Source organism: Maniola hyperantus, chromosome 11, assembly GCF_902806685.2.
Source record: "Maniola hyperantus chromosome 11, iAphHyp1.2, whole genome shotgun sequence".
NCBI classification, from domain to species: domain Eukaryota; kingdom Metazoa; phylum Arthropoda; class Insecta; order Lepidoptera; family Nymphalidae; genus Maniola; species Maniola hyperantus.
The window spans coordinates 14,322,564-14,344,742 of NC_048546.1; the positions used below are offsets into that span (position 1 = coordinate 14,322,564).

General features: G+C 40.1%; 2 protein-coding genes across 6 annotated transcripts in view; both read right to left on the reverse strand.

The window, feature by feature from the left end:
* Positions 1-22,179, reverse strand: part of LOC117986712 (pre-mRNA-splicing factor CWC22 homolog) — a 229,959-nt gene that overhangs the window by 127,458 nt on the left and 80,322 nt on the right. The window lies entirely within an intron of this gene.
* The window catches only part of js (jiangshi), a 61,199-nt gene that overhangs the window by 3,074 nt on the left and 35,946 nt on the right, over positions 1-22,179 (reverse strand). For 3 of the 4 annotated variants that reach the window (XM_069501752.1, XM_069501750.1, XM_069501751.1), the window contains exons 4-5: positions 3,006-3,156; positions 362-483 (exon numbers count right to left, since the gene is read on the reverse strand). In XM_069501752.1, the coding sequence (XP_069357853.1) occupies positions 362-483; positions 3,006-3,156 (273 nt within the window). The other variant, XM_034973144.2, reaches the window with a different exon arrangement.

Sequence of the window (22,179 nt, forward strand, 5' to 3'; positions counted from 1 at the left end):
CCCAACCACTGCATTGAAGTACTTAAAAATAGGGGCATGGTTCTCTAATCTCTATAATATTATCTATGTGAACATCTCTTCTATAGAGAAATCTGTTTGAAAATCAGAATCAAAATAATTTATTTCATGTAGTTAGGACAACAGCAATAAGTCCCGCAAATTGCTAATGCGCGTGGCCGCCTTTTTAGTGATGTCAGCACTAGACTGAAGTTTCGAGCTGATGCTGATGGTGTATTTTTATTTTGGCTGACGTCAAAATGACGTCGTTTCGATGTGATGTATCACTACGTCTGTGAATCTACCAACTGCACTGGTTCGGACTGCAGATTTCGATTTGCAGAAGTATAGACAGAGATCTCACCTTAGTCTCAGCTTCTTTCAACCCATCGTAGTAGTTGCTGTTGGGAGGCACGGACAGGATGTCCGGCCGAGGAGTCCGCTGGCGCATGTCCGCGTCCGACACGAACGGCTTGTCCCTTTGACCTGATGAAACAATTAGTATTTCTTTTAAGATTAAGTGAACTGATTTTACGAGCTACCTTAGAGCTAAAAATCAAAGATAGTTTCCTGAAAATGTGAAAAAAAGCGAGAGTCGATCCCCATTTCCAGCACTCATCTTTTTGCGTTTTAAACAATGAATATCACTTGCTGTAATGGTGAAGAAAAACATCATGAGGAAACCTGAATGCCTTACAAATCTCCTTAATGTTCTAAAAGGTGTGTGTAGTCTGCCAATATGCACTTGGCCACCGTGGACTATCATCTTCTTCTCGAATCGACGGTCCAGAGGCGTCTTTAACTATGGTGCAGGGTGTGCGGCACACACGGGCGCCGGGTCTAAGGGGGCGCCGAGCGCCCTCTAATGCGACACCTCCAAAGATGCGTCGATGCCGGCGCTCTCAAAGACCCTGCGCTCGTGTTATGGCCGAAGCCGTCATCATTTAAAATTGCACCATTTGCATCCGAATTTCCGTTTGAAAATATAACTGTTAGTATTCCATTTTGGCCCTGCTTCTACTAGACTAAAGGGCGCCAGGGTACTGGTTGCACACGGGCGCCACAAGGGCTAGAGATGCCTCTGCGACGGTCACCTCAAATACGGGCAGCCCAAAACCAGTACCCTAGCTACAACGTCCTTTAGGCGCTATTATAATCGGCATAAAATAATAATAAAACAAATGGTATAAAAGGTAATGGTATCAATGCTACTGAAGCTTTAAAAGCCTTTTTATTAGGGCAACTAATCGATAACGACTCTAGATACCATCGTTTCGGAATTCCAACAAGATGTATATGAATTAGATATCTTAAATATCGTGAGTGCAGCATAATATTTTATTAACACATTACAATAATAGTACGCAAATATGCTCAAATTGATTGATAGGTCGTGTACGAGCTAATGAATTTCAGTTGATACGTAAGAATAGAGCTAAATTAAGGTTGTTTCGTGAGGAGGCATCGACATTCGACCCGCAAGGCTGTGAGATCAGATCGTGAACTGGCCTTTAACGAAGGCAACTATTTGGAACAGATTTAGATGTGCTTCGAAATTAAATGCATTTAGTTAAACTATTTGCAGTAAACATTAACTTATATATTACTTCGTATGGACAAAGCTATTGAACAAAGAAAATAGCACCGACTCAGTGGTGCTTTAGCACCAATGCAACCTCAGTGACGTCTGGATTTCAAACGGGTCGTTCAATCATTAGTATCTAAGAGGTGGCGCTGATTTATTTGGTTACAAAACCGTGAAAAATTTTGTTCGCTTGGCCATATCTTGTCATTTATATCGATGGCTGTAAACAAGCTTTTTTGAGTTTCACTGAAGTTCTTGATAAAAATAGAGAAAAATGTTAGCGTACCTACCGTTCCTCAAAAGGAAAAAAGGAACCCTTATAGGATCCCTTTGTTGTCTGTCTGTTTGTCCGTCTGTCCGTTTATCTGCCTGTCTGTCGTGTCTGTCAAGATACAAGAAAACCTATAGTGTAGGTACTTCCCGTTGACCTAGAATCATGAAGTTTGGCAGGTAGGTACCTAGGTCTTATAACACAAGTACAGAAATAAATCCGAAATACATGGATTTATCGTTACATCACAATAAAATTGTACAAATAATTATTAAGTATGTACAACTTTCAAAGTAAGATTAAGTAGGTAGTATACTAAGTGGGGTATCATATAAAAGGGCTTTACCTGCAGATTCTATAACAGATTTTATTAATTTTTATGCATAATGGTTTTTGATTTATCGTGCAAAATGTCAAAAAAATACGACTGTAGTACGGATCCCTCGGTGCGCAAGTTTGGCTCGTACTTGGCCGGTTTTTTATGCTTTGAGGGTCTAAAATACTACTTGCTTCTGATACCTATACCGAGATAGCAATCGGGGTATGGGGGGGGGGAGATACGCCGACATTTCCCCTACCTAATGACAACAACAACAATCGATGGTTAAATCTAGGTAGCACTTACCTAAGAAAAACATGATTTAAGTTATTTAATAGATGCCTATAGGTACCTAGACCATAAATTAATTTGATTCAAGCAACAGTGAAAGTCCAAGGAACTTGCGCAACAGCTTATCTGATACAATGAGCTATTACTGCTATTAGCTTGAAACAGGTACCTTCTCGTAACTAGGAATAATAACTAGCTGCAAGCTAACACAAAGCTACGTACCTAACAAATAGTGCTACCTAACCTAATTTATATTAGCTTAAAGCTATTCACGAATTGTTCTAGTATCCACTGCTGGAACAGCGTGGTATTTGGACACGAGTAGCTGAATTGCTGGCCTAGGCTGTCGCACATGTGGTACATCTGAGATTACTTACCAATGAGCAGGTTGGCGTCATAGTCGCTCTCGGAGTTGGTCCAGTTGACCATGTACCAATGGTCACACACCAGCATCCGCTGCTGGAACAGCGTCGTGTTGGGACACGAGTAGCTAAACTGCCGGCCTAGGCCGTCGCACATGTGGTACACCTGAGATTACGTACCAATAAGCAGATTAGCATCATAGTCGCTCTCGGAGTTGGTGCAGTTGACCATGTACCAATGGTCACACACCAGCATCCGCTGCTGGAACAGCGTTGTGTTTGGACACGAGTAGCTGAACTGCCTGCCTAGACCGTCGCACATATGGTACACCTGGAACCGAAAGAAGTTTATCTATAGAGTACAGTCAAAGTCTCCCACTAAGTGACGCTGGCTACTCAAAAAGCTTTAACCCCCACAACAACTGGAAAGTAAAAAATTCTCGCACACGAAGGGTTCCGCACCATCGTAATGGAAGAACACTTTTTATTTGTATTTTTTAACTAGGTGATCCCCGCGACTTCATCCGCGTGGAAACAGGTTTTTTTAAAATCCCGTGGGAACTCTGATTTTCCGGGATAAAAAGTAGCCTATGTCACTCTCCAGGTCTTTATCTATACCTATGCAAAAATCACGTCGGTCCGTAGCTCCGTTGCCGTGATTGAAGGACACACCAACAAACCAATAAACCAAAAAACAAGCATTTAAATAAGGGTACTGATTTTCACAGTGGGCATTTTGAAACTTTTACGAGCAGTTTACCAGATTTGCAACGCAACTCACCAGTACCCGTAGTACAAGATTTTACGTCTCCCCAAACCAAACCAAATTCGAGAGTCGATATACTTCCCCGTTACAGTAAACTGGATCTTAAATGCCTTGTTTTAAAGCTCAAGTTTGTCTACACTTCTACAGCCAGCGCTCCAAGCGGAAACATTGCGAAATTAAAATCAGTGGCATTGAATATTTGACTTCAATTCAAAGCTGTTTAGGTCCATTTTACTGTAACGCGGAAGTATTTCGACTCTCGAATTTGGTTTCGTTTGGTGAGACGTAAAATCTTGTATTACGGGTACAGATTCTCAACTCAACAAATTCGCAAGTCGCCAACAATAAAATTAAATTAATTTCCATTATTTGTTATTACAAACACGCTAAGTATAAGTAGGTAACATCCTCCACGATTATGTACATTATAATTATATGTGTACATTACAGCACTTGTGTGTGTGTGGGTACGTAGGAAGCTGGTGGTTATGTATGCTCGCCATTCGACGCTAATTAGAGGAGCATCATTAAATGCTAATTTGTTGGTGTCTAGGGTTCCTCATCTGTCTGTATTATGTAAATATCACTACCCATATTATAAATGCGAAAGTGTGTATGTTTGTTTGTTGGTTTATTGGTTTGTTGAACGCAACGGAGCAACGGATCGAGCATGGGTATAGTTTAAGACCTGGAGCGTGACATAGGCTACTTTGATCTCGGAAAATCAAAGAGCTCCCACGGAATTTTGAGAAATCTAAATACAAAAGTACATCAGCTAGTTAATGGATATTATAAATATTACAAAATATTTTGTTTTAAAAAACCGGCCAAGTGCGAGTCAGGCTCGCGCAATGAGGGTTCCGTACTACAGTCGTATTTTTTCGACATTTTGCACGATAATTCAAAAACTGTGATGCATAAAAATAAATAAAAATCTGTTTTAGAATGTACAGGTGAAGACCTTTCACATGATACCCCACTTGATATAGTTATCTCACTTCGAAAGTTGAAAATACCAATTATTAGTTCATGACCACAATTTTAATTTTTTTTTGTGTGATCTAACCCTAAATTCACGGTTTTCAGATTTTTCCCCAAATGTCAGCTATAAGATCTACCTACCTTCCAAATTTCATGATTCTAGGTCAATGGGAAGTACCCCGTAGGTTTCTTGACAGACAGACAGACGGACAGACAGACAGACAGACAACAAAGTGATCCTATAAGAGTTCCGTTTTTCCTTTTGAGGTAAGGAACCCTAAAAATACCAACCCTACTTACCTACTTCAATAATATACCTACCTATTAGGTGTACCTACATATTATCTACGGAACCTCTATGAGCAACTGGGATTCTGACATGATGTTTTATTGTTTGTACTTAATGGATTTTATACACGCAATTGATACATTCTATTATATTGTGTATTATACTTACCTACAAAAAAAAACATTGTAGGCACTTAGTTTTTTTTACAAATAGTGCCTATTTAATATTTGTACCGCAAATCATCAGTTAAAGAGACGCAATTGCATCAGAAAACAATTATTTGGAAACCGTATCTAATGGTAATAGACCTTTTGGCATACAATAAAGAAAAAGGTTACTTATTTCTTTGATATTGCTGTAATAAACGTGGAAAAGTTACAGTAAGTATAGTTATAAAATGTAAGCTACATTGCCATTGCTCAGTTTTTTTTTTTTTGTAAAAGATGATTGTTTAGGAATAGTCAAATTAATAGAAGTAAAAGAAGAAAGAAAGAATTTATTATTGTAATACCAAAATGCTAGAATCCAAAGATTATAATAGAGATTATTTAAAAAAAACCGGCCAAGTGGGAGTCAGGCTCGCGCAACGAGGGTTCCGTACTACAGACGTATTTTTTGGACATTTTGCACGATAATTCAAAACCTATTATGCATAAAAATAAATATGTAGGCGTGTCAATGTTATAATAGGTTTTACTGTCATAGATTCCGTGAAAAGAAACGTTGCATGAAGGAAGCTTTACTCTGTGAAAAGAAGCCATCTTGGATTAGCCGGCAGAGTTGGATTTTGACAGACGCGCGTAGGTTGTCTGATTCAGAATTCACTCTAGCCTTTTTATTAGAATTCAGATTAGCTTAGGTAATTCGAGATAGGTAGCTTTTAGCGTGAATAATAATGATCGTGATATTTAATTCTGTGATTGTGATAATGTAGAATGTTTGTGTTAAATCGTAACCTTAAAGTAATTCTAACCTTTAATGCTATCCGGTGACTTTGTCTGCAAAGCACTATTAATAATGTTCGCGTAGTTGTTAGACGAATATGGAATATTAATTATATTGGTGAATATTAGAGTAATTCGTGAGTTAACGGTTGGCTCAGTGGATAGATTATTATAATGACATCCGTTAGGGTTATTTCTGCAAACGCTAGTAATTTAGAGTGTAATTGGAGATATACCGGCAGTTGAGATAATAATTAGTTTAAAGTGATAGTTTAGTGTGATAGTAATTTGCAGTTAACTTTGATAGTACCCGCTTTAGAAACGTATAACCCGTTTGGTTAAGAATCATTGATGACTCTTGTGTAGGGTAGACACTACCCTACACAAGAGGTAGGGTGATCAGACAATGAGTTTCCCATTAGATCGAATAGCTTGCATTCTGGTGGTTTCGAGGAAACCGGGCACGAGCTGGCGATCCCTTGAGTGGGATTCGCGTAGGTATAGTGTGGCGATTGCATACCTGGATGAATAGTGTTCGAGGCGCCGTAGCGCACGATGCTATGGCATTCGGTATGTAGACGCGCATAGAGTGGATAAGGTAGAGCTATTGTGATATTGCGAGTTAGTAAAGAGGAGTCAATAATATGATCTGGTTTAGATAGTGAGTGTCAATGCAATGATTATTTTAAGAGTGTTCATGAAGTTGAGATTGATGATTGAGCTAGTCGCCACGCGAGTTTCTTGCTGGCTCTTCTCGCGGTAGGCTGTAGCATTACGAACCAGTGGTAGATTGTCTTTAGATGATCAGATAAAGAAATGGCTAGTGATTCAGAGGTTGCAATAGCAATTGTGCCCTAATCACATGATGCGATGATGCTATGATGATGCTATAATGATGATGATGATGATGTTGAGATTAGGTTAGAGTGAGGTGAGGGGTCGCTGTGAGGGGTGGTTGGAGGCGACCTAGGTAGGGTTAGGTTAGGTTTACCTCGTTACCTTGCGTTGATAGTTTCCCTGTGCTATACGTGAGAGTTTCCATGATAATAATTGAGGATAGTCCATGTAATTTGATAACACAAGAATATCGTTAGTTTACATATGCGGCCTGGTTCATTTTAAGAAAGTAAATCCCGACTCATCCAATAGGTTGTTTAAAGTGCTGAGAACTAATTGTAAAGATCATTGATTAAAGTACCTAGTGGTTAATTACTACGTTCTGATACGTTCTGATGTCGGCTGAGGATTAATAATAATAATTATCGGTCATTCTCCTTCCTATTTCTGATGTACGTGACTAGCGCGCCTACAAATATTAATTCATGACCACAATTTTTGTTTGTGTGATGTAACCACAAATTCAATGTTTTCAGATTTTTCCCCGAATGTCTGCTTTAAGACCTAACTACCTGCCAAATTTCATGATTCTAGGTCAACGGGAAGTACCCTGTAGGTTTCTTGACAGACAGACAACAAAGTGATCCTATAAGGGTTCCGTTTTTCCTTTTGAGGCACGGAACCCTAAAAAAGAAACATATCGGAAAAGGCACCGTTGAAGAACCTTTTTGGGATGTTGGTGGGAGAAGGCAGAGACGATGGACACCGTAAAAAGGGTTGAGTCTAAAAGTTGTACTACAGGCAATGGAAAAAAATATAAGTGTCATATTGAATTAATACAGTGTATTTAATTATTATTTGGAGTTTTATTTAGGTGTTTCTTATAAGATACTGAGTTTAGTTAGTTACCTCCCGATGAATGATGAAGGCTTAAGTGATTGCCCAATTAAGAAACTACTAAACTACTTTTTACAAGCAAGGTCTTAATGTTAATTATTTCTGGTCATCTTAATTATGTTTTTTTGATAGTTTTTATGGTTCCGTACCAAAATGGTAAAACAGGAAACCTTATGGTGCGGCTAATTCTGTCGGTCTGTCTGGTACCTGTTACACCTACTTATCTCAGTAACTACTAACCTAAACTAACGCTATCGACTTGAAGCCCATACTAATATTATTATTAGTGTCTGTCTGTCTGTATGCTAGTTTGTCACGGTCCAACAGTTCAACCAATTTTGATGAAATTTGGCACAGAGTTAGCTTCTATCCCGGTGACGAACAGTCGGACATGGGCTACTTTTTATCCCGAAAAATCAAAGAGTTCCCAAAGGGATTCTTAAAGGTCCCCGATTTAACCGATTTTTATCAGAGGTAGCAAAATTAGCAAGGATGCAAGATGCAAGGTCCCCCCACAGCTGTTTAGCCCGGAAAATCTAAGTCTGCTAAATAATTATCTAAATAATAAAAGGAAAAGGTGACTGACTGACTGACTGACTGACTGACTGACTGATCTATCAACGCACAGCTCAAACTACTGGACGGATCGGGCTGAAATTTGGCATGCAGATAGATATTATTATGACAAGACATCCGCTAAGAAAGGATTTTTGAAAATTCAATCCCTAAGGGGGTAAAATAGGGGTTTGAAATTTGTATAGTCCACGCGGACGAAGTCGCAAGCATAAGCTAGTCTAATCTATTTTTATTGTTCGTGTAATTTTGTATGACGTTTGATGATCGTTTATAAAGACGTTATACTGATTCTATTGTTATAATAACTTCATGTTTAAATTAGTTTCTTACTGATTTATACGCCACGATCACGATTGCTATTTATGTGAACTTTGAAGCGGTCAAATTGAAGTTTGCTCTGTATTTTTTAGGGTTCCGTACCTCGAAAGAAAAAAAGGAACCCTTATAGGATCACTTCGTTGTCTATCATATCAGTCAAGAAACCTATAGGGTACTTCCCGTTGACTTAAAATCTTGAATTTTGCAGGTAGCTATTATGACATGGACATTATTAGACATAGACACTAACGGAATGGTGCAGCGATGACTAGCATCACAAATAATTAATGTTAATTTAAATTAAATCAGTACCCTTATTATAAATGCGAAAGTGTGTTTGTTTGTTGGTTTGTTGTTTTATTGGTTTGTTGGTTTGTTGGTTTGTTGGTTTGTTGGTTTGTCCTTCAATCACGTCGCAATGGTGCAACGGATTGACGTGATTATTGCATGGGTATAGATAAAGACCTGGAGATCTGTTTCCACGCGGATGAAGTCGCGGGCATCAGCTAGTTAGATGATAATAAGATGATAAGATGTAGGTTTAGTACTAACATAGACACTAAGATTTGTACTAGGTACTAACAATATTGAGTCCTTGTTGCTCGAAATAAAAAGTTTATTATTATTACTAGCTGATGCCCGCGACTTCGTACGCGTGAATTTAGGTTTTTAAAAATCCCGTAGGAACTCTTTGATTTCCCGGGATATAAAGTAGCCTATGTCTAGGTCTTTAACTATACCCATGCAAATCACGTCGATCCGTTGCTCCGTTGCGACGTGATTGAAGGACAAACCAACAAACCAATACACCAACAAACAAACACACTTTCGCATTTATAATATGGATACTGATTTTCATATAATATTTGACTTAAGTGAAGATACGCTTTGTTATACTTATCAAGGTCTGTGGATCTCTACCTCATTCCAAGTTAAATGAAACGAGCATCGATATAAATGACAAGATATGCCCAAGCGAACAAAATTTTTCACGGTTTTGGAACCAAATAAATCAGCGCCACCTCTTAGAAACGAACGACCCGTTTGAAATCCAGACGTCACTGAGGTTGCATTGGTGCTAAATAAACATTTTACGACCAATTTTACGAGAAGGCAACCCACTGTAATACAGTGTTTACTAGTACAGGGGTTGCTGAACGTTTCGCGTAGCACTATATCACTTTTATATTACGATACTGTTATTAAATACACAATTGAGATGTTTCTATTCGTTTTATTTCATTAATTAACAAAGTTCACAAAGTTCCTTAACCCACACATGACATTTTTGACATAAGCAAAAACTTTTTACATTTGATATTTTTCACTCGCCTTACGGCTCTGGGTTCTAGCTATGAGTTTATTAACATAGTCCGACATGCCGCCCACCAAGGACACCTAAGGTGTCCTTAAATTCACAATCATCAGATACATAAGAGAAGATAAGAAAACAACAAAATACATAGATAAATCTAAAAACATGAAACTTTAACTAAATTGAATGAAAACACAATGAACCTTCACAAGCAATCACAATACAATTCATTTTAGTTAGTCTGTTACTGGCAAAACGCACAATTTTGAAACAGGTCTTTTAAATTTAGATCCTTTACACTTCAAAGTTACTACTCTAGTTATTTGATCTGGACCAGGGTGTTTAGACTCTATTCTACCAAGTAACCATTTGGACGGAGGGAGATCATCTTCCTTCACTAAAACAATGTCACCTACATTAGGCTCGGGAATAATCTTAGTCCATTTATATCTATTATGTAGAGTACTAAGATACTCCTGAGACCACTTTCGCCAAAACTGCTGAACCATTTTTTGTGTCATCTGCCACCTTCTTAAATTACTGACTTTACAGTTTTCATATTTATGATCCGGCACGGTCAGTAGGGGTTCACCAATCAAGAAATGACCTGGAGTCAGGGGCGAGGAGTCTGCTTGATTTGATGGCAACCTATACATGGGGCGAGAATTGAGGCATGCCTCAATTTGCGCCAGAACAGTAGATAACTCTTCAAAAGTCAAAGTGCTTCCGTCCAGAACCCGTTTTAGATGGTACTTCGTGGAGCGCACTCCTCCCTCCCATAATCCCCCAAAATTTGGAGCCCGTGGGGGAATGAAATGCCACTCCGTGCCATTGTTAGCTAGAGACGCAGCAACTTCACTCATCACCGTGGAATCTTCTGCCTGAAACAATTTACGCAGCTCTTTGGCAGCTTTGACAAAATTCGTACCATTATCGCTCCAAACTTCCTGGCAATTTCCTCGGCGCGCCACAAATCGTCTAAATGCGGCCAGGAAACCTTCACTGGTTAAATCTGTAACCGCCTCCAGATGAATCGCCTTTGTAGACATGCAAATAAAAAGGCAAATGTATCCCTTATAACTTTTGCAACCTCTACCCTTTGACATCCTGATATTCACAGGGCCGGCGTAGTCCACACCACTCTTACTAAAAGGCCGACTTGGTTGGACTCTCGAACTTGGTAGTTCTCCCATAAAAGGATGTTGGTGAGAGGAACTATATCGAGTGCATCTAAGACATTTCTTAATGTGTTGCCGTACTAAACCTTTAGCATTTATAATCCAAAACTTTGAGCGAATGTAATTTAACGTTAACTGTGGACCTCCATGCAGTGTCTCTTCATGTGCGTTGGCCACTATAAGCTTGGATATATGATGTCCATAAGGTAGGATGATTGGATGTTTGGTGTCATAATCCTCCCTACTTTGTTGAATACGTCCTCTAACTCTCATAACTCCGTCCTTGTCCAAAAGGGGACACAAGGAAAAGGTATTACTGGATCTCTTTACAGATTTATCTTTAAGTAATTGAGTTATTTCTTCTTGAAAAGCACTTGCTTGACACTGCTTTATGCACATTGTGGTAGCCTCGTCTAGTTCCCTTGCTGTAAGATGAGTTGAAAATTGTGTATTTTTATTCCTCAATTTTGAGATAAATCTTTTACAATACGCTATGACTCTGATTAACTTCTTCAATGAAGAGTATTTATCCCACACTGCCATAGGTTGAACTGTATCCGCAGTTACCATGTGTGACTTAACTTGCTTTTCTTCCAAGTGAGTGTCTGTAGTAACATTACTAGAAACTGGAATACTATCCTCCCGCAGCCACTGAGGTCCCTGCATCCAAAATTGCTGTTGACTCATCAATTCTTCTGGAGTAAGACCCCGAGAAGCCATGTCTGCAGGATTATCTCCAGACTGCACGTGGCTCCACTGATCATTGTTGAGTACATTTAAAATCTCGGTGACTCTGTTGGCTACAAATGTCTTCCAACGGTTTGGTTCTCCTTTCAACCAGGCCAAAACAATTGTTGAATCAGTCCATGCAAACAATTTCGCTTGGGGTATATTAAGCACCGTGGACACTTCTGAAAGTAACTTAGCAAGTAACACCGCACCGCAAAGCTCCAAGCGTGGTGTCGAAACTTGCTTCACCGGCGCCACCTTGGTTCGTGCTGCTACTAACTGTACGTCATGAACACCGGCTTCATCAACCACTCTCAGGTAAGTTACTGCTGCATAGGCACTATTGGAGGCGTCACAGAATCCATGAAGTTCGACGCTTGCAGAGTCACAAACACCAATCCATCTAGAAATTTCAAAACTGTTCAATAAAGGTAAGCTGGTTCTGTATTTAATCCATTCATCTAAAAGACTCCGTGGTACTTCCTCATCCCATGAAAGACCTTTCAGCCACAGCTTCTGCATATATATCTTCGCTTGAATAACAACCGGAGCGATCCAACCCAATGGATCATATAGGCGAGATATATCAGATAAAATAACTCGTTTAGTTACTGACTTGGGTTGCTTCGGTAAATTTACCGTGTATTGAAAAATATCCTTAGTAGCATTCCAAGAGAGACCTAAAATTTTTACCACTTCATCATTTGTGTTGAAACTTTTAGTTATTTTCGCATTACTATGAATAAGCTCCATTAATTTAGAGCTATTACTCATCCATTTCTGAAGCTCAAATCCTCCCTTTCGCAAAAGACCAACCATCTGATGATAGATTTCCAAAGCTTCCTCATCATTTTTGCAACCCGATAGACAGTCGTCCATATAAAAGTCTTTTGCTACGATTTCAGCTGCCAGGGGAAAGGCGTGACCTTCATCTTTTGCAATTTGTTGAAGAGTCTTAACCGCTAGATACGGTGCTGATGCTACTCCGAATGTGACTCTTAACATCCTATAGATTCCTATGTCACTGTCCGGTTTCTCGCGCCATAACAAGCGCTGATAGTCGGTGTCTGCCTTATCAACCAAAATTTGGCGATACATCTTGATAACATCAGCCGTGAAACAGATAACATGAGTCCTCCACCTCATGATGAGGTGGCGCAAGTCTGGTTGTAATCTAGGACCCACTAACAAGTCATCGTTTAATGATTTTCCATGGATTCCCTTGCAGGCAGCGTCAAAAACTATTCTAACCTTAGAAGTAGTTTTGTCATTCCGAATCACCGCATGATGAGGCAAATAAACACAGTTAGGCTTTTCTATTTCTGCCTCTTCAGTAATACGCTCCATGTGATTTGAGTTTATATAATCATTCATTGCTTTAGTGTATTCTTCCTTCAAGAAGTGTTTTTTCTCAAATTTCTTCTCTAAAGACTTTAATCTTCTCTCCGCAATACTCTTAAATTCTCCATACTGACTCTTTGGATCTGCTTCCCTAAAAGGTAGCTTAACACAGTAACGACCACTGCCATCCCTAGTAGTTCTTGAACTGTAATACGCTTCACACATCTCATCTTCTTTCGACATCAGCTCCTTCGGTACCTCAGTCTCGAGCTCCCAGAACCTACGAAGTAATGTATTAATAGAGTCATCTTGAATGTGCATACTGATAATATTATTGAAGCAATTATCTGGTGAGTCTAACACACGACCAGATAGAATCCAACCGAACAATGTATTTTGAGCAGTCAAGGTGCCCTCTGGATTCCTCCTCAAACCATCAACTAGAATTTGACCGTAAATCTCTGCCCCCAACAACACATCTATTCCTTGAGGCTTTCCGTAGTCCGGATCAGCTAATGGTAAGTGTAACATTTCAGGCCAATCAGTAATTTTAATCTGGTATGCAGGTAATGTGGATGACAATTTTGTTAAAACATAAGCTTGAATATTAAAATTACATGAGTTATGAATAGACTGTATTTTAAAAGTAACCATATATTTGATTTCCATACTAAGTTGATCTCCCCCCAGACCTGAAACTAAACCCTTGACAGGTTGTTTTCGGAGCCCCAATAATTGTACCGCATGCTCTGAAATGAATGAGGCCTGAGAACCCTGATCCAGTAACGCCCTAAGTGTATAACTACTTCTACGACAATCAACCTTAATTATAGCCGTAGCCAGCATTACATGGCCAGTTAAACAGTTTGAATTGTTAGCAAAATGTGTAGCGATTTTAGTAATGTCCTGCTCACTTCCCTTTGTATCACTTTGTTCCATAGAAACATCTTGTGGCACTGCCTCGAGCCCGCCACTCGTGCTTGCAGCCTTAGTGGCACAGCTCGTAGTCCCTTCAGGGTGTAAAAGCGAGTGATGTCGACGGGAGCACCGCTTACAAACTGTGTTTCTTCTGCACCGATAAACCGGGTGATTATCCCCCAAACAATTGAAACAAAGCCTCTTCTTTTCCACAAATTCCCGCCGTGCTGTGTAACCCGTCTTACTAAATTCCTTGCACTGATACAATAAATGATTTTCTAAGCAGAAGGGGCATTGTGTAGCTGTAACCGTAAATGCCTTTGGTTTCTCTTTGGTGTTCTCCCTTCTCACTGGCTCTAAAAACTCAAGCGCTCTGAATCTAGACTCCAGAAATGATTTGAATTCCACAAGTGTAGGTAAAACATCTGAATGATTACTAATTTTCTGTTCCCATTGTTTTCTAGATTCAGTGTCTAACTTTAGCGCAGTGAGATGAATGATAAGTATATCCCAAGAAGAAACATCCACTCCAATATTTGAAAGTGCATTAAGACAGTCGCTTGTTGTATCTAGTATTTGCTTCACCCCGTGTGAGGATTCCGTTGAGCATGCCTTTTGTCCCACTAATCTAGTTAATATGCTATTAGCTATGTATCGCTTATTGTTATATCTTGATTTTAGTAGTGTCCAACATTGTTCATAGTTGCTCGCTGTAATGGGTATATGCCGCAGTAGTTGTTCCGCTTCATTAGAAAGGTGTGTTTTCAAGTAATGTAACCTCTCTACGTCAGTTAATGATGAATTTTCATGAATAAGGGACTCAAAAAGATCATGAAACGTAGGCCATTCCATATATTTCCCAGAAAAGGTGGGCAAAGTTATTTTAGGTAATTTTATACTATGATTTTCTCCATTGGCACTACTACTATTGAAAGAACTATCATTTTGTCGTCTCACAGTAAAACTCTCAAGCTTTTCCTTTAATTCTGTCTTAAATTCTAAATAAAACTCCTCTAAATTTCCAAATACATCCTGGCTGAAGTAATCATTTGTTACAGCGCTTCTATTTCTAATCAACTCCACATGATTTTTGGTAAAATTATTATATTTAGACTCTAAAGCTTGCAATCTAGTTTCAATGTACTGACGAGTTAATCTTTCCTTTGAACACTTTTTGTAATTTGTTCTTAGTTTGTCTATTTGTGACCTTAACTCTTCCTGGACTTGAACAAGATCCATTGTAACCTCACTTTAGCGTAATTTTTACTTTCTTCAGAATTCCGATGTTTGTTTCACAAAGAATTCGGTTCGATTTAGGACCATGAACGTTTCGCGTAGCACTATATCACTTTTATATTACGATACTGTTATTAAATACACAATTGAGATGTTTCTATTCGTTTTATTTCATTAATTAACAAAGTTCACAAAGTTCCTTAACCCACACATGACATTTTTGACATAAGCAAAAACTTTTTACATTTGATATTTTTCACTCGCCTTACGGCTCTGGGTTCTAGCTATGAGTTTATTAACATAGTCCGACAGTTGCCCATTCATACGTCCTCAGTAGGCCTAGTCCTAGTCCTAGTCCTAGACCTAGACCTAGGTCTACTTAATTGTTATTACTTGTTTTGTTATCTGTATTATTAATATTTTTTTGTATTCCTTATATAATTTATATAGAAGATAGAGTCGGTGCCATTTTGCTTGTTCAATGGCCCTGTCCTTACGAAGTAATAATCAATGGCCACAAGCGACGACTCTATGAGATTGTTACAAATTGTTTTATTATGGCAACAAAAACTCTTTATGTTAAAATTTTACAAAAAAAAATAAAAACCGACTTCGTTACACAAACACTAAAAATTGAAAAATAATTTAATTTATTACCGAATATATTATGTATACAAGAGTTAATATAGTTCCATAATAATACTTTTTGGTGCCGGTGCCAATTAGCTTTAGCTGCGCGAATTGTCTAGACTTCATATTTTTATGGGCATTCATTGGCACCGACCCCAAAAAATATTATTATGGAACTATATTAACTCTTGTATACATAATATATTCGGTAATAAATTAAATTATTTTTCAATTTTTAGTGTTTGTGTAACGAAGTCGGTTTTTATTTTTTTTTGTAAAAAATTTATTTCACAATTTTAGTGGCCCCATGGTATTATGCTATGACTGGTTAAAAATCTACTGTTTACTAAGCTATTACACTGATCGCGAGCAATTTACTCTTATCCGTTGAGGAGTTCCAGTATCTATCTTCGATGTTCATCAGATCTTCACCAAATTGAAATGGGACCAATTTTGAAGTATACCCTTTCAAACAAAAAAAGAAAAAAAAAAAAAAAGATTCCGACGAATTGAGAACCTCCGCCTTTATTGAAGTCGGTTAATTATGGTAGGTAGCTGGTATGTCATCTTTTAAAATAAAACTGCCTCTGTGGTGCCCTGGATGTCGCGTTGCAATCAAGAGAGCCTGAGTTCGATTAATTACATTACATAGTTAAAAAACCGACCAAGTGCGAGAAAGGCTCGCGCAACGAGGGTTCCGTACTATAGTCGTATTTTTTCGTCAATTTGCACAATAACTAAAAAACTATGATGTAAAAAAATAAAAATAAAAATCTGTTTTAGAATGCACAGGTAAAGCCCTTTCATATTATGATACCCCACTTGATATAGTTATCTTACTTCGAAAATTAAAAATACTAGTTATTAGTTCATGACCACAATTAATTTATTTTTTGTGTGATGTAACCAAAAATTCACGGTTTTCAGATTTTTCCCCGAATATCTGCTATAAGAACTACCTACCTGCCAAATTTCATGATTCTAGGTCAACGGGAAATACCGGCATTTCCGGCTTTTCATTAAAAAGAAGCATATTATATTATAGAATAGGTACTTATGTCCGTCTCTGAGATGCATACTATCTCTGTACTTTTCGACAAAGTCGGTTAAGTACACCGATGGGCCGTCAAAAGGCGACAATAAAACACACACACACTTTTATAATATTAGTAAACTTCATAGAGTAATGTACATATCGGCCTTTAAAATGACATTTCGGCTTTGTAGAGCGTTGTCTCTGTCACTCGTACCTAGATATATGACGTTTTGTCAGTCTCAACGACGGAGAGCTCCACAAATCTAGTATCTTCTACTACCTACTTCTAAAACGATTAATGAACTCTTACAATAACTTAACATACACTGACATTGATATCTTCCACGATTCTCTAATTAAATTTAAGAAAAAATTGTACTCCGTGAATGAGTTGACATTGTCGTAATCTTTAATCCTTAAATTGTTATCCTTATCTGACTCTTATCTAATTTAATTTAATTTTTGTGTAATGAGCAACTAACTTTATTAAATTAAGCAATTGTATCTATTAATTTAGCTGTAGATTTATTAAAAAGTTTGTAATGTAGGTAGTTTATTGTTAACACAATCGGAGACTTATGTAATGCTGTATATGCCTATAATTGATGATTGTATTAGGACTGGAATTGTTTGTGACATGTTTTTAATATTTGTGAATGTTGTTACAATTTATCGTTGGCATATCTAATAAAATAAAATAAAATAAAGGTCGATGTACATTACTTTCTGCCGCGAACTGTGCCTAGTTCATTAAAAATTTTTCGCCGACACGTGACGTGACGTAAGAGCACAGCGAAAGTTCAAGGTAACGGGTTCAGTGCAACCGTACAGACAGCGCCAGTCGGCAGTCGCCAGTCACCGCCACTCTTACTTTCATACTTTATCTTGATATAACATCGCGGTAAAACCACACGAGTAGATATATAGACCAGAGGGGAAGCTTCATACTAGCGGCTGGCTGTAGGTTCACTCACTCTAGCGCAGCTCACGCACACCACGACGTGTCACGGACGCTCCGTTTGCCGCCAAACTGGGCGCACGGAGCGTCCGTGGCACGTCGTGGTGTGCGTGAGCTAGTGTGAAGCTTCCCCTCTGGTCTATAATATCTACTCGTGTGGTAAAACGGCGTAACAAGATATTATGCGCTATAGTAATTAGGCCACAGGCTTTTTGAATTTTTTTGTACTTGATACTTGAGGTACCTACCTTATATACCTTGGGGCCGTGGGGCCCGGGGGCACGAGCTCTTTTTAAAGAAATTTCGAAAATGGTTATCGAGTCAACAAAAAAATTGTCGTTTACGGATTGTGACGTCATTATTCACCTTTAGTACAGCGTGACATTCATGGTAAAAATATATAGTAAAAATAATGTTTTTTTAAAATTAATAATCTTTAATAATGAATTCTAGCCCCTATCCAAGACCCTATTGAGGATAACGCGTTCGGAATCGCCGTGGGCTCGGATCTTTATACGAGTACTAGGTAGATGATGCCCGCGACTTCGTCCGCGTGGATTTAGGTTTTTGAAAATCCCGTGGGAACTCTTAAATTTTCCGGGATAAAAAGTCACCTAAGTATAATGCAAGCTATCTCTGTACCAAATTTCGTCAAAATCGGTTGAACGGTTGAGCCGTGAAAAGCTAGCAGACAGACAGACACACTTTCGCATTTATAATATTAAGTATGGAAGTATGGAATGGATTTAGTTGAGACAAAAGTGAGAGTGCGTCGGAGAGCGAGTCATCCCGCGAGCGGATGCCGGGTCCATTGACCTTGACCTTACGCTCTTATGTAACTTCACGGTGCTAACCGTACAGTAACTTTTATCTATCACAGAACGAGAAGAAGACTCAGAACGAGTTGATTATAATAAGAAAATGACCCACTGTTTACGTAAATGCTTAACAATCAGCGCATTATGTGGCCCATCCAGCATAGTGTTGCCAGGCGTCCGGATAAAGCCGGACACAGTCAGGCTTTTTGGTTGCATGTGCGGCCTAATTAGACGGTGTCCGGCCTGTCCGGATTTTGTTAGGCTTTTTAAATTTGACCATTTTTTACATTTTGCAATAATAGTAGGTGTCAAGAATGATGATTATTCAAATAGGACTGGTTCATTCATTAGGTTTGTTTAATTTTGTTTGATTCAAATAAGTAGTGTAAGAGATCCCACGTGGGATACGCTGGATATGCCCCACTGTAAGAGATTCCACGTGGGATACGCTGGATATGCCCCACGTTGGATAACTAGACTGCTCCACGTTGGTTAACGGGGTCCGGATGGCACAAGAGAAACAACGTCGTAACAGCACCATGTATATTTTCGAGTTAAAAGTTACGAGTCGTGTCCCAGCGTCGTCCCACGCAGTGGAAGCGAGAGGTCGGAAGCGCGACTAGTAGTGTACGACGCGACAGCCGTGTCCCGTGCACACGTCCCACGCGGTGGAAGCGAATGCCGGAAGCGCGACTGTGCTGTACGAGTAGCCGATAGCCATGTCCCGAACAAACGTCCCACGCAGTGGAAGCGCAGTCGGAAGCACGACACAGCGTACTCGTACGTTGTACGTTGGTGAATCCGAAGACTGGCGAACTCTAGGATTGAGTCGGATTGAGTCGGATTGACAACTGATGGCTGTGGCTGGGTCTTATACTACGGCCGGACGATCTCCGCAGCGCGATGCGCTTTTGGCCAACCCACAGCCAACGCCATCTAGTGGCAACTTGGCGAGTTCGAGGGAGTTAGCGCGATCCACACCTTGGCTAGCGCCATCTGGTTATCGCTTGTGTTACAGTCTCCCCCTCAGTTTCCGAAGGCGTCCCGACGAGGAAACTGGAGAAAGAGTTCGTTTCGTAATTTATCCCTCCTGTTGAACGTTGAATTTCATCCTCAGTGTGTTACAGTCTCCCCCTCAGTTTCCGAAGGCGTCCCGACGAGGAAACTGGAGAAAGAGTTCGTTTCGGCATTTGTCCCTCCTGTTGAATGTTGAGCTTCATCCTCCCCCTGGTTCAGAGCAGCTCCCATGGCATAACTCCAGTGAGGTCTTCGTACGTTATGTTGATAGCCATCACGTAGACTCTTGGGTCTGAGGTTTTCGATTTGCCTGTGTCTGCCGGTTGTAACCAGCAGCCCCACGTTGGGCGCCACTGTAAGAGATCCCACGTGGGATACGCTGGATATGCCCCACTGTAAGAGATTCCACGTGGGATACGCTGGATATGCCCCACGTTGGATAACTAGACTGCTCCACGTTGGTTAACGGGGTCCGGATGGCACAAGAGAAACAACGTCGTAACAGCACCATGTATATTTTCGAGTTAAAAGTTACGAGTCGTGTCCCAGCGTCGTCCCACGCAGTGGAAGCGAGAGGTCGGAAGCGCGACTAGTAGTGTACGACGCGACAGCCGTGTCCCGTGCACACGTCCCACGCGGTGGAAGCGAATGCCGGAAGCGCGACTGTGCTGTACGAGTAGCCGATAGCCATGTCCCGAACAAACGTCCCACGCAGTGGAAGCGCAGTCGGAAGCACGACACAGCGTACTCGTACGTTGTACGTTGGTGAATCCGAAGACTGGCGAACTCTAGGATTGAGTCGGATTGAGTCGGATTGACAACTGATGGCTGTGGCTGGGTCTTATACTACGGCCGGACGATCTCCGCAGCGCGATGCGCTTTTGGCCAACCCACAGCCAACGCCATCTAGTGGCAACTTGGCGAGTTCGAGGGAGTTAGCGCGATCCACACCTTGGCTAGCGCCATCTGGTTATCGCTTGTGTTACAGTCTCCCCCTCAGTTTCCGAAGGCGTCCCGACGAGGAAACTGGAGAAAGAGTTCGTTTCGTAATTTATCCCTCCTGTTGAACGTTGAATTTCATCCTCAGTGTGTTACAGTAGTAATAATAAGTGCTTATTAAAAAAGATTGGTTCATTTATTTTGTTGTTCTTTTATTAGAATTTGAGGAGATTTTAAGGTAAAAAATATAAAAGGCTTGTTTTTTTGTGTTATACTAAGACTGATTGTCCGGCCTTTTTTTCCCAAATGTCCGGCTAAACTGGCTGGTCTGTTCGGCTTTTTGGTTTTAAGATCTGGCAATCCTAATCCTACATACACGGTCGCAACTCGCAAGTGGGTCAATTTCTATTTGATTGTTACATATTGGCAGCAATGGTGAATCGCATTATGACAACAATGCACTTTATAGTAATTTATTCCATACACGGCTTGAGAGTTGAGACTACAGCTTTTGCCTGTTAAACATACTTATTACTTATTGGAAACTAGCTGATGCCCGCGACTTCGTCCGTGTAGTATTAGGTTTTTAATATCCCGTGGGAATCTTCAAGTTTTCGAGATAAAAAGTAGCCTATGTCCGTCCCCGATATGCAAGCTATCTTTGTACCAAATTTCGTCGTAATTAGTTGAACGGTTGGGCCGTGAAAAGCTCGCAGACAGCCAGACAGACAGACAGATAGAAACACAGACACACTTTCGCATTTGTAATATTAGTATGGATAATACCTATAGTCCGCAACAGGCTGAGATGGCAATCGGGGTATGAGGCGGGGGGGGGGGGGGGGACACCCCGTACACCCGCACGTCACCCGCACTCGCCCGCACCGGGTTAGAGCGGGGTAGTGCGGGGCGTGCCCTCCCCGATTGCCATTTCAACCTTTCGGATATTAGTACAGTAAATAAAGCCGTTTTTTTTAGTCAAATCTCGCAATAAATTTCCGATCCAATTTCTTTTTTTTTTTTAGGTTAAGGGTCACTTACTGACCATAGAATTACAAAATGCTGACAGATCCAGGTGGAGCTTCGATCGCAACCTTACCCTAAAAAAAAAGAAATTGAAACAGATTTACTGGACTATATTACGAAATAACAAGTTAGTAAATGTGCGATAGACTAAACTTGAAGTAAATTGTGTAGATGCTCACACTTGTATAGCACATTCCAGTACGGCACACCTTCGAGATTGTAGCTCCGACATAAAATGTCAGTTACCAATGTCAATAACTTTGCGTACTTAACGGCAATTAAGTTACAGTTATGCTCGTTATCTGCTACTATGCATAATACGGACTACCTTTATGGCTAGCTAATTTGCCAGCGGATTATGAGGTCCTGAGTTCAAGACACTCGGGTCCCAAGATTCTAGAATGGCGACCTCGCACCAGTACAGCGTTGGAAGACCCGTCATTAGACGGACAGACGAGTGACGACATCAAACGATTCAAGCGCGCAAGACCGTGGTGTGTGGAAGTCCCTACAAGAGACCTATGTGCTGTGGACGTCAATTGGTTGATAATGATGATGAACTCAAATCCAGAGTCGGGCCGAAATCGTTACTTTAACAACAATAG